The sequence below is a fragment of the Entelurus aequoreus genome, linkage group LG12 (genome assembly GCF_033978785.1).
Source record: "Entelurus aequoreus isolate RoL-2023_Sb linkage group LG12, RoL_Eaeq_v1.1, whole genome shotgun sequence".
Lineage (NCBI taxonomy): Eukaryota > Metazoa > Chordata > Actinopteri > Syngnathiformes > Syngnathidae > Entelurus > Entelurus aequoreus.
Genome location: NC_084742.1, coordinates 12,440,226 through 12,452,540, shown reverse-complemented (window position 1 = coordinate 12,452,540; position 12,315 = coordinate 12,440,226). Strand labels below are relative to the sequence as shown.

The window sequence follows — 12,315 nt, the reverse complement described above, 5'->3', positions numbered from 1 at the left end:
GTCACTACATTTTCCCCATGCTTTGAACCCTGTGGCTTATACAAAGGTGCAGCTCATCTATGGATGTTTTATTCGCTATCGGCTAAATTTTGGAATGGATTAAGCAAAGAAATCAAACCACGTACTAAAATTATCCACTTTAAGAAACTGTTCAAACTCAAAGTGTTTACAAAGTACAAAGAAGAAGAATCGTGACAGACATATTAAAAACCTTAATAAAAAAGGAGAAAATGTTATTCATTTAATAAAGGATGAATAAAGACATCAATGACATTTCTGTTTTGTTTGATCAGCCGTTTTACTGCTGTGTTAGAGGCAGCGTTTGGAAACAATTAAGGTAAGTAACCAAACATTTACAAAAGTGGTTTACTTGGTTCGATCCCGGCCTGGCAACCGCATATCCAGGTGTCCTTGAGCAAGACACCGAACTAAGGCTGCAGCTAACGATTATTTTTCTATCGATTAATCTATAGATTATTTTTTCGATTAATCGGTTAATCTATGGATTATTTTTTCGATTAATCTATAGATTATTTTTCCTTTTACCGATTATTTTTTTATTCAAAATGAAGATGAAAAAATAAATGTAGGCCCGTTTTTTCAAAAGGCATGGCTTTTATTTACAAAAAAAAAGAAGTATGGCCACTCAGTCAACATTGACAACAACATGACTAAATATTCTGTAACAATGTAAACATTTAAAACTTTTAACATTTAACAAAATTAAAAGTAGCTTATTTGCTTTTTAATGTGCAAATATAAAAGTCAACATCCAGTGCAAATCTTAATATTCTGCAATAGTATAAGCATTTCAAAAGTAAAAGTATTGCTTATTTTACTTTAAAATGTGCAAAAATAAAGATAAACATCCAGTACAAAAAAAGTGCAAAACAAAATATTCTGTAACAACAGTGTAAACATTTCAACAAAAGTGAAAGTATTGCTTATTTTCTAAAATGTGCAAAAATAAAGATAAACATCCAATACAAAAAAGTGCCAATCTAAATATTCTGGAGCACTGTAAACATTAAGTATTGCTTTTAAAATGTGCAAAATAAACATCCAGTCCAACACAGTACACAATAACCAATTCTACTCATTCCAGTGAGTGACTAACAGTTGTAATGAAGAAAGGTTAGCATGTGTACATGTTTGGTTCTTTTCTTGTTTACAATATTCCCAGCAGCTGAAAATAGGCGCTCAGAAGGGGTCGATGTGGCTGGAACTGAGAGGTAATTAGCCTTCACCTCAAGCCAGGACTGCGAGTGAGCTGAGCTGCAGTTTATATTTCTAGAAGGTCAACGGGCTCATAGTGATGTTACTAGTAGTTGACTGGGAGGTGTTTATTATCATTTGGGGAGAGTCCGCTGCCTGATGCTCACCTGCTAAACACCTATCTGCTCCACGCTGAAGCGCTGACTACATGCGCTCTGAATACACACTGCTGATTGGCTGATAATGCTTTGTGTGTACCAATCAGATGGTTGTGTGGGTGGGACAATGCTGCGTGTGTACCAATCAGGTGGTTGTGTGGGTGGGACAATGCTGCGTGCTGAGACAGAGGCAGAAGAGCGAAGCAGCTTGTTAAGACTTTAGCAGCTAAAGTTAGCTTTAGCTTAGAAACTCGTTCGGTACACCCCCGTGCCGAACCGAAAGCCCCGTACCGAAACGGTTCAATACAAAACACGTACCGTTACACCCCTAGCAGATACAAATGACACATTCATGTTTTTGTGTAATGATGACAACGTATGCTCGCGCGGACGATTGACTAGTTGATGGTTTTCTTTTCAAATGTTCGTTCATAGCCGTTGTGCTGCTATGATAGGCCATTTCCGCTCGACACAGTGTGCATACAACAACATTATTAGGCCGTTTATTGAAATACTCCCACACTTTTGACCACTTTTGGCATGCTTTTCCCCCCTCGCTCGCACCGCTCGCATCGTCTGCTTTGATCGTCTGCTTTGCGGTCCGCCATGACGGTAGTGTGACGTAAATATGCGACGCGTCGACGCACAAAAACGGCGTCGACGTATTTACGTAACCGATGACGTCGACTACGTCGACGCGTCGTTTCAGCCTTACACCGAACCCCTAACTGCTCCGGATGAGTCGTGGTTAGCGCCTTACATGGCAGCTTCCGCCACTCATTTATTTATGTTTTTTTTAACTAGCTTAGCTGTTAGCTTAGCTATTAGCATGACTGCTCCTGGCGTGTAACATGTTTTGTGCTCTAGGGATAAAATACTTGATAAGGATACTTGATAGTACAAAGTTACTAAGAAATGCAGCTTATTTCATTTAATGGAGGAGCTTATTAATAGCTTAAAGGAGCGGCTCCATACTGTGTATGGAGACACACAATTATCTGTCAGCCGCTTGTCAGCCGGGGGACTAAAAATAAATAAAGTGTGACTCATAGTGGCTCAACAATTGTCGTCCTCATTATAAAGCAATTATTCGCATTAAAAAGCATTATTCGGCCGATACTGATTTGTGGCTGATCGACCAGCACATATCTATTAATATTATACTAACATATGCCCCGTTTACACAGCACACCAAATCTGATTTTGTTTGCACTCAAGTGACACAGTTCTGGGTTTTTTTGCCAGTCCTAAGGCTCCAAAGTGCTTCAAATCTAATCTTTTCACATCGCTTTCAGGTCCAAATCCTATTGGAATCTGATCTTTTCAAATGTGACTTGAGAATATACGGAAGTGAGTCCTGAATGCAAATTGACTTTTGGGTCATCTTTGGGCGAGTTACGTCATTTGTGTGTTGAGGGAAATATGCAGCGCACCAGCGGAAGTGGATACGTCATCACAACTTCCGGTTTCGTTCTGCAGAGTATTTTTTCACCAACCAAATTTTCAGTGCATCATTCGTCAAAAGTGCGCAAATATTTGGCTATATGTAATATATGAAAATAAATACATAGCGATTGCTGAAGGACTGGAATTGACGTTCTGGGGTATTTGCTTCAATGTTATGTACATTACGTAAGTTGCTTACGTATGTGAGTTGAAAAATGAAGCAAACGGAGATCCATGCTGATGTTTGTGTTGCCTCTGCTTAATAGCCATAAAAAGATTAGAAACCTCCCAAATATAATATTACACTTTATACAATATTATATAATACATTAATTGAATTTATTTTCACGTAAAAGACACTCACTTTTAAGGTGTGGAGACTTATTTTATTTTGTAGTAGGAGCAGCAGCGACTTCCTTGTTCATTTACGGAATCAGGTTAACTTCCTTGTTTTGACTTTATCGGACTGCGCATGCAAGTGACTTTGAGGACACATTGAGGCATTATACTGGAGTCTAATAAAGATCAAATTTTACTGGCATTGTAAACAGTCAGCTAGAAAAAATCTGATTTGGAAAAATGCGATTTGGGCCACTTTGGCCTGCGGTCTAAACATAATCATTGTGTTCCATGTTATTTCTAAAACTTGATGTTCTTTTTGTTCCATTCCTGTTGACACGGATCTCCCATACTGTGCTTCGCAGCCCAAATAACTTAACTGCGGTACTTTTTGGTGGACGACTTTCTACATTTTTAATGCTTAGATTCTCATTTTACACCCCCCTCTGCGGCCGGACCTCACCTCAGGCAGTAACCTGAAGAGGCCTCGGTGTTACCGGATTACCACGGCGGACATGATCAAAACACGGGCAGCCGACGAGAAGAGGCAAGGCGCCCTGACCTGGCACGCTGCGATCATAACCAAAGCAGCCGCATTCCCAGAAAACAAACAGAGAAGCCACGTGATGAGCCGATGAAAACATTTCAAAGCGGCTGTGTACAAACTTGCCGGCTGCAAGTGGGCAAGCTTCATTTGGCCTCCAAGCACCTTAGGAATGTTGACTACCTGCAAAATGTAATTGCCAAAAGTAAACGAAAAAAGTGAATCTCCTGGTGCACGTCTGTACATTGGGGTTGAGGTATTGGTATTCGATGAAAAGCCCCGTCCTGGTAACCCACATACTGCACTGCTGTGTTCATGTCAACATTTGCAAGCACGATGGAAAAGTTCCTCACCTGTGCTCTCTATTTGCAAGCATAACAACATTTTCCCCCGCATGAAAACAATAAAGTCCATCAAAAATAAACATTGGGATTCTGACACAAATGTCAACGTTTCATTTGATGTAACTGCCCATCATGCACAGGAGTCATGTTGGGCACAACCAAGCTTATAATGGGGAAATGTGCAAGCTGGCGAAAAACTTCACTTCATTGGGCATCGTTCTACACTGGAACAGACAAAAGGAGGACGCCTCCATTGTGGAGGGGATTTAAACAACACAAATGATTCCAAGAGGGCAGCTCTGGGAATAAAGCCACGCTATGTCAGACCTTTTTATATTCAATGGTTCTTCTGCAAAAACACAAGTCAAAAATCCTTCATAACAGGAATGTCCTAAGTGTGGCCAATTGTAGCCCACATCTCATTTTTATTGGCCCTCGGCATATTGCAAAGATATAATTAATTTCTTATTTATCGGATTTATTTAACTGCCAAAAATGTTGGAGATATTCTGCATGACAGGAGCGCTTTATTGTTTTTAAAGTTCGCCTGCAAAAAAACGTTTTTCTACGTGACAAAAGAGCTTCGTTGTTTTTAAGGGTCTACTGCAAACACCGTATTAATGACAGGAGTTATCTGCTGTTTTGAGGACCTACTGTACTTGGAAAAAAACAGATTTTCAAAGATCTTCTATATGACGAGGACACTTTGTGGTTTTTAAAAACATGTTGCTAAAAACACCAAAGATCAGTAGCCCGGTCTTTAAGGGCCAACTGCAAAACATGTTAATCAAAGATATTCTATATGACAAGAGCACTTTGTTGTTTTTAAGGACCTAGTACAAACACGGCAAAGATCGTATTTAATACAGAAGCGCTTTGCTGTTTTTGAGGACCTACTGCAAAAATGTTAGTCAAAGATCATATATATCAGGGGTTCCTAAACTTTTTGACCTCAGGGCCCAACTTTTCCACTACAAAGGGGGCTGTGACCCACTCAAATATTAAGACTATTAGTAATCTTACTTAATTGTATTAAGTAATTATATCTAACCTACTTACAGATTTCCACCTTGTCAAATGATATGAAAGCATGTGTTAATCACAAAGATTATTATTTATTTAGCACATAAACCTTAGGTTTAGGTCAGGATAGTTAGAAAAATAAGTGCCAACCAAGTATACTGCATAAGAAGGGACTCATAACGTAAACAACTGACAACAATACATTTCAATACAGTTATGTTTTGCTAAAATAAAACCAAATTAATAATGAATAATTTTCCTGAATAAACTGTCAATACAATTAAAGTGCAAATTAAAATACCGCTTCACCACTTTAGTCATAATTTCTGCGATTAAGAAACTTATGACTTCAGCTGCAGGCTTCTTCTGTTTGTTTGGTATTGTCATTACTGCCACAAGTGGTAGAAAAGTGTATTACAACTGAGTACCGCTGTGGCCCATACGAACCACAACTGAGCTTTTTTTTTTTTTTTGGCGGCCCCGGCCCTATGGTTAAGAAACACTGACAAGAACGCTTTGTTTGCGAGGACCTAATGCAAAAATGCCAAAGGTCCTATGTATTTTCTTGTTTGTAAGACAATAACAATAAAAGTTATTCTATTTTATATGACAGGCGTACCCTGCTGTTTTTAAGGGCCGACTGAAAAACATGTTAATCATCCATCCATCCATTTTCTACCGCTTGTCCCTCTTGGGGTCAAAGATCCTAAATAAGACAGTAGTGTTCTGCAAGTTTTAAGGGCCGACTAAAAAGGATGATAATCAAAGATCTTATAAGACAGTATCCATCCATCCATTTTCTACCACTTGTCCCTTTAAGGATATTAATCAAAGATTTTATAAGACAGTAGTGTTCTGCAGTTTTTAAGGGCCGACTATTAAGGATGATAATCAAAGATCTTATAAGACAGTATCCATCCATCCATTTTTCTACCGCTTGTCCCTTTTGGGGTGGCGGGGGGAGCTGGAGCCTATCTCAGTAGTGTTCTGCAATTTTTAAGGGCCGACTAAAAAGGATGTTAATCAAAGATCTTTTAAGACAGTAGTGTTTTGCAGTTTTTAAGGGCCGACTAAAAGGGACGTTAATCAAAGATCTTATAAGACAGTAGTGTTCTGCAGTTTTTAAGGGCCGACTCCAAAAGATGTTAATCAAAGATTTTATAAAACAGTAGTGTTCTGCAGTTTTTAAGGGCCGACTACAAAATATGTTAATCAAAGATCTTATAAGACAGTAGTATTCTGCAGTTTTTAAGGGCCGACTACAAAATATGTTAATCAAAGATCTGAAACGACAGTAGTGTTCTGCAGTTTTTAAGGGCCGACTAAAAGGGATGTTAATCAAAGATCTTATAAGACAGTAGTGTTCTGCAGTTTTTAAGGGCCGACTAAAAGGGATGTTAATCAAAGATCTTATAAGACAGTAGTGTTCTGCAGTTTTTAAGGGCCGACTACAAAAGATGTTAATCAAAGATCTTATAAGACAGTAGTGTTCTGCAGTTTTTAAGGGCCGACTAAAAGGGATGTTAATCAATCAAAGATCTTATAAGATAGTAGTGTTCTGCAGTTTTTAAGGGCCGACTACAAAATATGTTAATCAAAGATCTTATACGACAGTAGTGTTCTGCAGTTTTTAAGGGCCGACTAAAAGGGATGTTAATCAAAGATCTTATAAGATAGTAGTGTTCTGCAGTTTTTAAGGGCCGACTACAAAAGATGTTAATCAAAGATCTTATAAGACAGTAGTGTTCTGCAGTTTTTAAGGGCCGACTACAAAAGATGTTAATCAAAGATCTTATACGACAGTAGTGTTCTGCAGTTTTTAAGGGCCGACTACAAAATATGTTAATCAAAGATCTTATACGACAGTAGTGTTCTGCAGTTTTTAAGGGCCGACTAAAAGGGATGTTAATCAAAGATCTTATAAGATAGTAGTGTTCTGCAGTTTTTAAGGGCCGACTAAAAGGGATGTTAATCAAAGATCTTATAAGACAGTAGTGTTCTGCAGTTTTTAAGGGCCGACTCCAAAAGATGTTGATCAAAGATCTTATAAGACAGTAGTGTTCTGCAGTTTTTAAGGGCCGACTACAAAATATGTTAATCAAAGATCTTTTAAGACAGTAGTATTCTGCAGTTTTTAAGGGCCGACTACAAAATATGTTAATCAAAGATCTTATAAGACAGTAGTATTCTGCAGTTTTTAAGGGCCGACTCCAAAAGATGTTAATCAAAGATCTTATAAGACAGTAGTGTTCTGCAGTTTTTAAGGGCCGACTACAAAATATGTTAATCAAAGATCTTATAAGACAGTAGTATTCTGCAGTTTTTAAGGGCCGACTACAAAATATGTTAATGAAAGATCTTATAAGACAGTAGTATTCTGCAGTTTTTAAGGGCCGACTACAAAATATGTTAATCAAAGATCTTATACGACAGTAGTGTTCTGCAGTTTTTAAGGGCCGACTAAAAGGGATGTTAATCAAAGATCTTATAAGATAGTAGTGTTCTGCAGTTTTTAAGGGCCGACTAAAAGGGATGTTAATCAAAGATCTTATAAGATAGTAGTGTTCTGCAGTTTTTAAGGGCCGACTAAAAGGGATGTTAATCAAAGATCTTATAAGATAGTAGTGTTCTGCAGTTTTTAAGGGCCGACTACAAAATATGTTAATCAAAGATCTTATAAGACAGTAGTGTTCTGCAGTTTTTAAGGGCCGACTAAAAGGGATGTTAATCAAAGATCTTATAAGATAGTAGTGTTCTGCAGTTTTTAAGGGCCGACTACAAAATATGTTAATCAAAGATCTTATAAGACAGTAGTGTTCTGCAGTTTTTAAGGGCCGACTAAAAGGGATGTTAATCAAAGATCTTATAAGATAGTAGTGTTCTGCAGTTTTTAAGGGCCGACTAAAAGGGATGTTAATCAAAGATCTTATAAGACAGTAGTGTTCTGCAGTTTTTAAGGGCCGACTACAAAATATGTTAATCAAAGATCTTATAAGACAGTAGTGTTCTGCAGTTTTTAAGGGCCGACTAAAAGGGATGTTAATCAAAGATCTTATAAGACAGTAGTGTTCTGCAGTTTTTAAGGGCCGACTCCAAAAGATGTTAATCAAAGATCTTATAAGACAGTAGTGTTCTGCAGTTTTTAAGGGCCGACTACAAAATATGTTAATCAAAGATCTTATAAGACAGTAGTATTCTGCAGTTTTTAAGGGCCGACTACAAAATATGTTAATCAAAGGTCTTATACGACAGTAGTGTTCTGCAGTTTTTAAGGGCCGACTAAAAGGGATGTTAATCAAAGATCTTATAAGACAGTAGTGTTCTGCAGTTTTTAAGGGCCGACTCCAAAAGATGTTAATCAAAGATCTTATAAGACAGTAGTGTTCTGCAGTTTTTAAGGGCCGACTACAAAATATGTTAATCAAAGATCTTATAAGACAGTAGTATTCTGCAGTTTTTAAGGGCCGACTACAAAATATGTTAATCAAAGATCTTATACGACAGTAGTGTTCTGCAGTTTTTAAGGGCCGACTAAAAGGGATGTTAATCAAAGATCTTATAAGACAGTAGTGTTCTGCAGTTTTTAAGGGCCGACTAAAAGGGATGTTAATCAAAGATCTTATAAGACAGTAGTGTTCTGCAGTTTTTAAGGGCCGACTAAAAGGGATGTTAATCAAAGATCTTATAAGACAGTAGTGTTCTAAACAAACAAATAAACAAAGTGCAAAGCCATAGGCTCCCTCAATCTCAGTAAATAACTTAAATTTGGAACACAGCATCATCGTTTTCACAGCTTTTTGGTTGTTACAGGTAGAGAGTGTTTTAATGTAGAGTTCTAAATCTTTTTTAAAGGCACAAAAAACAGGTCGGGTATTGAGAAACTTACATTCATGAATATAAAACTTAGCCAATAGTATAATGAGGTTGCAAAGGTAAAATTCCTTTTCAAATTTTTTTTCATACTGTGTAAGTTGCTCCCTCGTTTTGAACTGAAGTCGCGGGCCAGTGTGACGTCATTAACGAGCGACATTTGGCCCGCGTGCCGCCAGTTGATTGCGTTCTTCTACCTGACTAGAAACAACTTTTGTCGGACATACTGCGCTCAAAGTTATCAGAATGGAAGTTCGCAGTGACACGGCATAAAAAAAACGATGTTAAAATGACAAATATGAAGCCCCTCGACGTGGCTCATCATGGTCAACGAGGGCGTAGCTCGCCAGCCTCGCCGCCGCCCACCGGCCTTACTTACCCAGCAGCAGCAGCTTGACCTCCCGGGCCGCCTTCTCGCCGTCGTCCCGCAGGTTCTTGTCGATCATCTTGCTCCGCTCCACCGCCGCCTTGTCCTCGGTGCTCAGCGTGCAGCCCATCCTGGCCAGGTGGTGTCAAAATGTCCTCACTAACACATCCACTGCTGACAACACACACGCCCTTTTTTTTCCAATAAAACCCCTCACACGGTCGATGTCCTGGTGAGAGGATGTGGGCTCTTTCTTTTTTAAACAAAAAAAAAAAGTGTCTTTTCACAGCCCGCGGGGATACTTAGGAGGTGGTATCCGAGATGGAGCTCATCAGGCGGGGTAGAGATCCTCTCTCGCCTCCATACGTTGCGGTTGCAGCTTGAAATGTGAGCGCTGGGCAGCCTCGCGCTTGTGTTCATTAACCGGAAATACACACACTTTTCTGGGTTGCTTCAGAATAAAAAAAAAATAAAAGCCTGCGATCATCATCATTGTTTACGCTATCATGCATTTTTCATGTAACAACCTCATTAAATTTCCATTATGCTCTCTGTAATGTTTGATCTCGAGAATGGATAGCCACGTTAAACGTCACATTAAGGTGACTTTCTTGACACGGGACGATGCAAGCAATTGTAGCCATAGGTTTATTTTGAAACGACGTCACGCTCAAGGCGGTTCAAACATCCTAGAACTTTACTTACGCAATTAATAATAACACGAACAGTAATACATACTAGCAAGTACGGCTGTGAATCTTTGGGTGTCCCACAATTCGATTCAATATCGATTCTTGGGGTCACGATTCGATTCAAAATCGATTTTTTTTTTCAATTCAACACGATTCTCGATTCAAAAACGATTTTTTTTTCCCCGATTCAAAACTATTCTCTATTCATTCAATACATAGGATTTCTGCAGGATCTACCCCAGTATGCTGACATGCAAGCAGAGTAGTAGATTTTTGTAAAAAAGCTTTTATAATTGTAAAGTACAATGTTTTATCAACTGATTGCAATAATGTAAATTTGTTTTAACTATTAAATGAACCAAAAATATGACTTATTTTATTTTTGTGAAATTATTGGACACAGTGTGTTGTCAAGCTTATGAGATGCGATGCAAGTGTAAGCCACTGTGACACTATTGTTCTTTTTATTTTTTATAAATGTCTAATGATAATGTCAATGAGGGATTTGTAATCACTGCTATGTTGAAATTGTAACTAATATTGATACTGTTGTTGATAATATTCATTTTTGTTTCACTACTTTTGCTTTGTTCTGTGTCGTGTTTGTGTCTCCTCTCAATTGCTCTGTTTATTGCAGTTCTGAGTGTTGCTGGGTCGGGTTTGGTTTTGGAATTGGATTGCATTGTTATGGTATTGCTGTGTATTGTTTTGTTGGATTGATTAATTAAAAAAAAAAAAAAAAAAGAAAATAAATAAATAAAATCGATTTTTTTTTAAAATGACAATCGATTCTGAATCGCACAACGTGAGAATCGCGATTCGAATTTGAATCGATTTTTTCCCACACCCCTAGCAAGTATACTAAACTATTAAAAAAATGTTTTTTTTTATTATATAAAGATTGGAAAATTCAATATATTTGAATAGTAGAGCTATGCCATCATGCTAATTTAGTAGTATTTGAATATAATATAAAATGTTCACATGTGTTTAACAAGAAGCTAATAATAAAAACAATCTGCTTCCTTCTTTCTACTCCTTTTCAGACATGTTCTATTATTTAATGTAACACGTGCTTAAAATTAACTATATAATAAGAGACCTAAGATACATTATACTTTTTTGGCAATGTTACATTAAAAAAGATGAATGTCCAGTAGGTTGCTATGGGAACCAAACAAGTAGCAATGTCCTTGTTGGACTCGTGTACACACTCATTGCTTGTGCTTTAAATAATTGAACCAGTGTCATGCACAAAGTCAACAGTGTGTCCAAAGGTTGTTGGTCGGTGTCACTTTTGATCTCTTCTTCACCCCAAAACAATTCCTAGAAACCAAAACAGTGTGTGTGCTCTGTGTTTGGGCGCTGCAAGACGCTGTAACCACTGCTCCACCGCGCTGCCCTGTATTGGAAAGTCAAATAAATGTACAAGAACATTTTGATTCACCAAGAGCATGACACAAAACCACTTCATGTCTTGTTTGTTCAGTTGTTACATGTTCTAGATCACACAAAACAACGTAAGTCCTGTTTCATGAGGATGGAGATGAAGTTTATTCAAATCGTTCTGTCACAGTAATAGGTCATGTCATGGAAACATCTTGTTTCATGTTTCTGTTAGGATAGAAAGTTCAAGTTACTGTCTCTTTAAGGAAACATGCCACTTGATTTTACTGTGAAAAATCTGCAGATTTTTTGGTAGCTCATTTGCTAGAAGTTTCCCGTCAAAATAACAATGGTGCCGTTTTTCCATTTACAGTAATGCACTGCGCTGCAAAAACAAAAAAACATTGATTTTACAGTAAAATACTGGCAGCCCAGTTGCCAAAATGTTATTGTAAAAATAACAGTGGCGCCCTTTTTGAATTCACAGTAATGCACTGTAAAAACGACTTTGGATTTTACAGTAAAAAATTGGCAGCCAGAATTTTAACGTGAAAATAAAAGTGGTACCGTTTTTCAATTTACAGTGAAGTACTGTAAAAACAACAACTGTAATTTTCAAATTTGATCCTGATACATCTCCACTTTGGGATAAATGTAAATCAGCTGAAGGAGCACTGTCTCATTCGTTTTGGGAATGTCCAATTATTCAATCATTTTGGTCCAGCATCTTCTTCGTTTACTCGGGGGTATACCAGAGAAAACTTGTCCCTGACAGGGATATAATCTTGTTTGGGTGGTCTTCAGAAACACAAAAACTTCCAAAATATATTACAGCTGTGTTGCTTCTCGGGACAGTCTTGGCCAAAAGACTCATTCTCAAAGAGTGGAAAACCCCATCTGCACCCAACTTCAGGAACTGGTTAAATGAACT

The 12,315-nt window shown here is 37.8% G+C and overlaps 1 protein-coding gene across 1 annotated transcript in view; it reads right to left on the bottom strand.

The window, feature by feature from the left end:
• Nucleotides 1-9,750, bottom strand: part of gnai1 (guanine nucleotide binding protein (G protein), alpha inhibiting activity polypeptide 1) — a 31,779-nt gene extending 22,029 nt beyond the window's left edge. Inside the window, exon 1 of the mRNA XM_062064731.1 lies at nucleotides 9,319-9,750. Coding sequence (XP_061920715.1) covers nucleotides 9,319-9,436 — 118 coding nt within the window. The 5' untranslated portion in view covers nucleotides 9,437-9,750. The remainder of the gene's footprint in view (nucleotides 1-9,318) is intronic.
• Nucleotides 9,751-12,315: the final 2,565 nt, after the last annotated feature.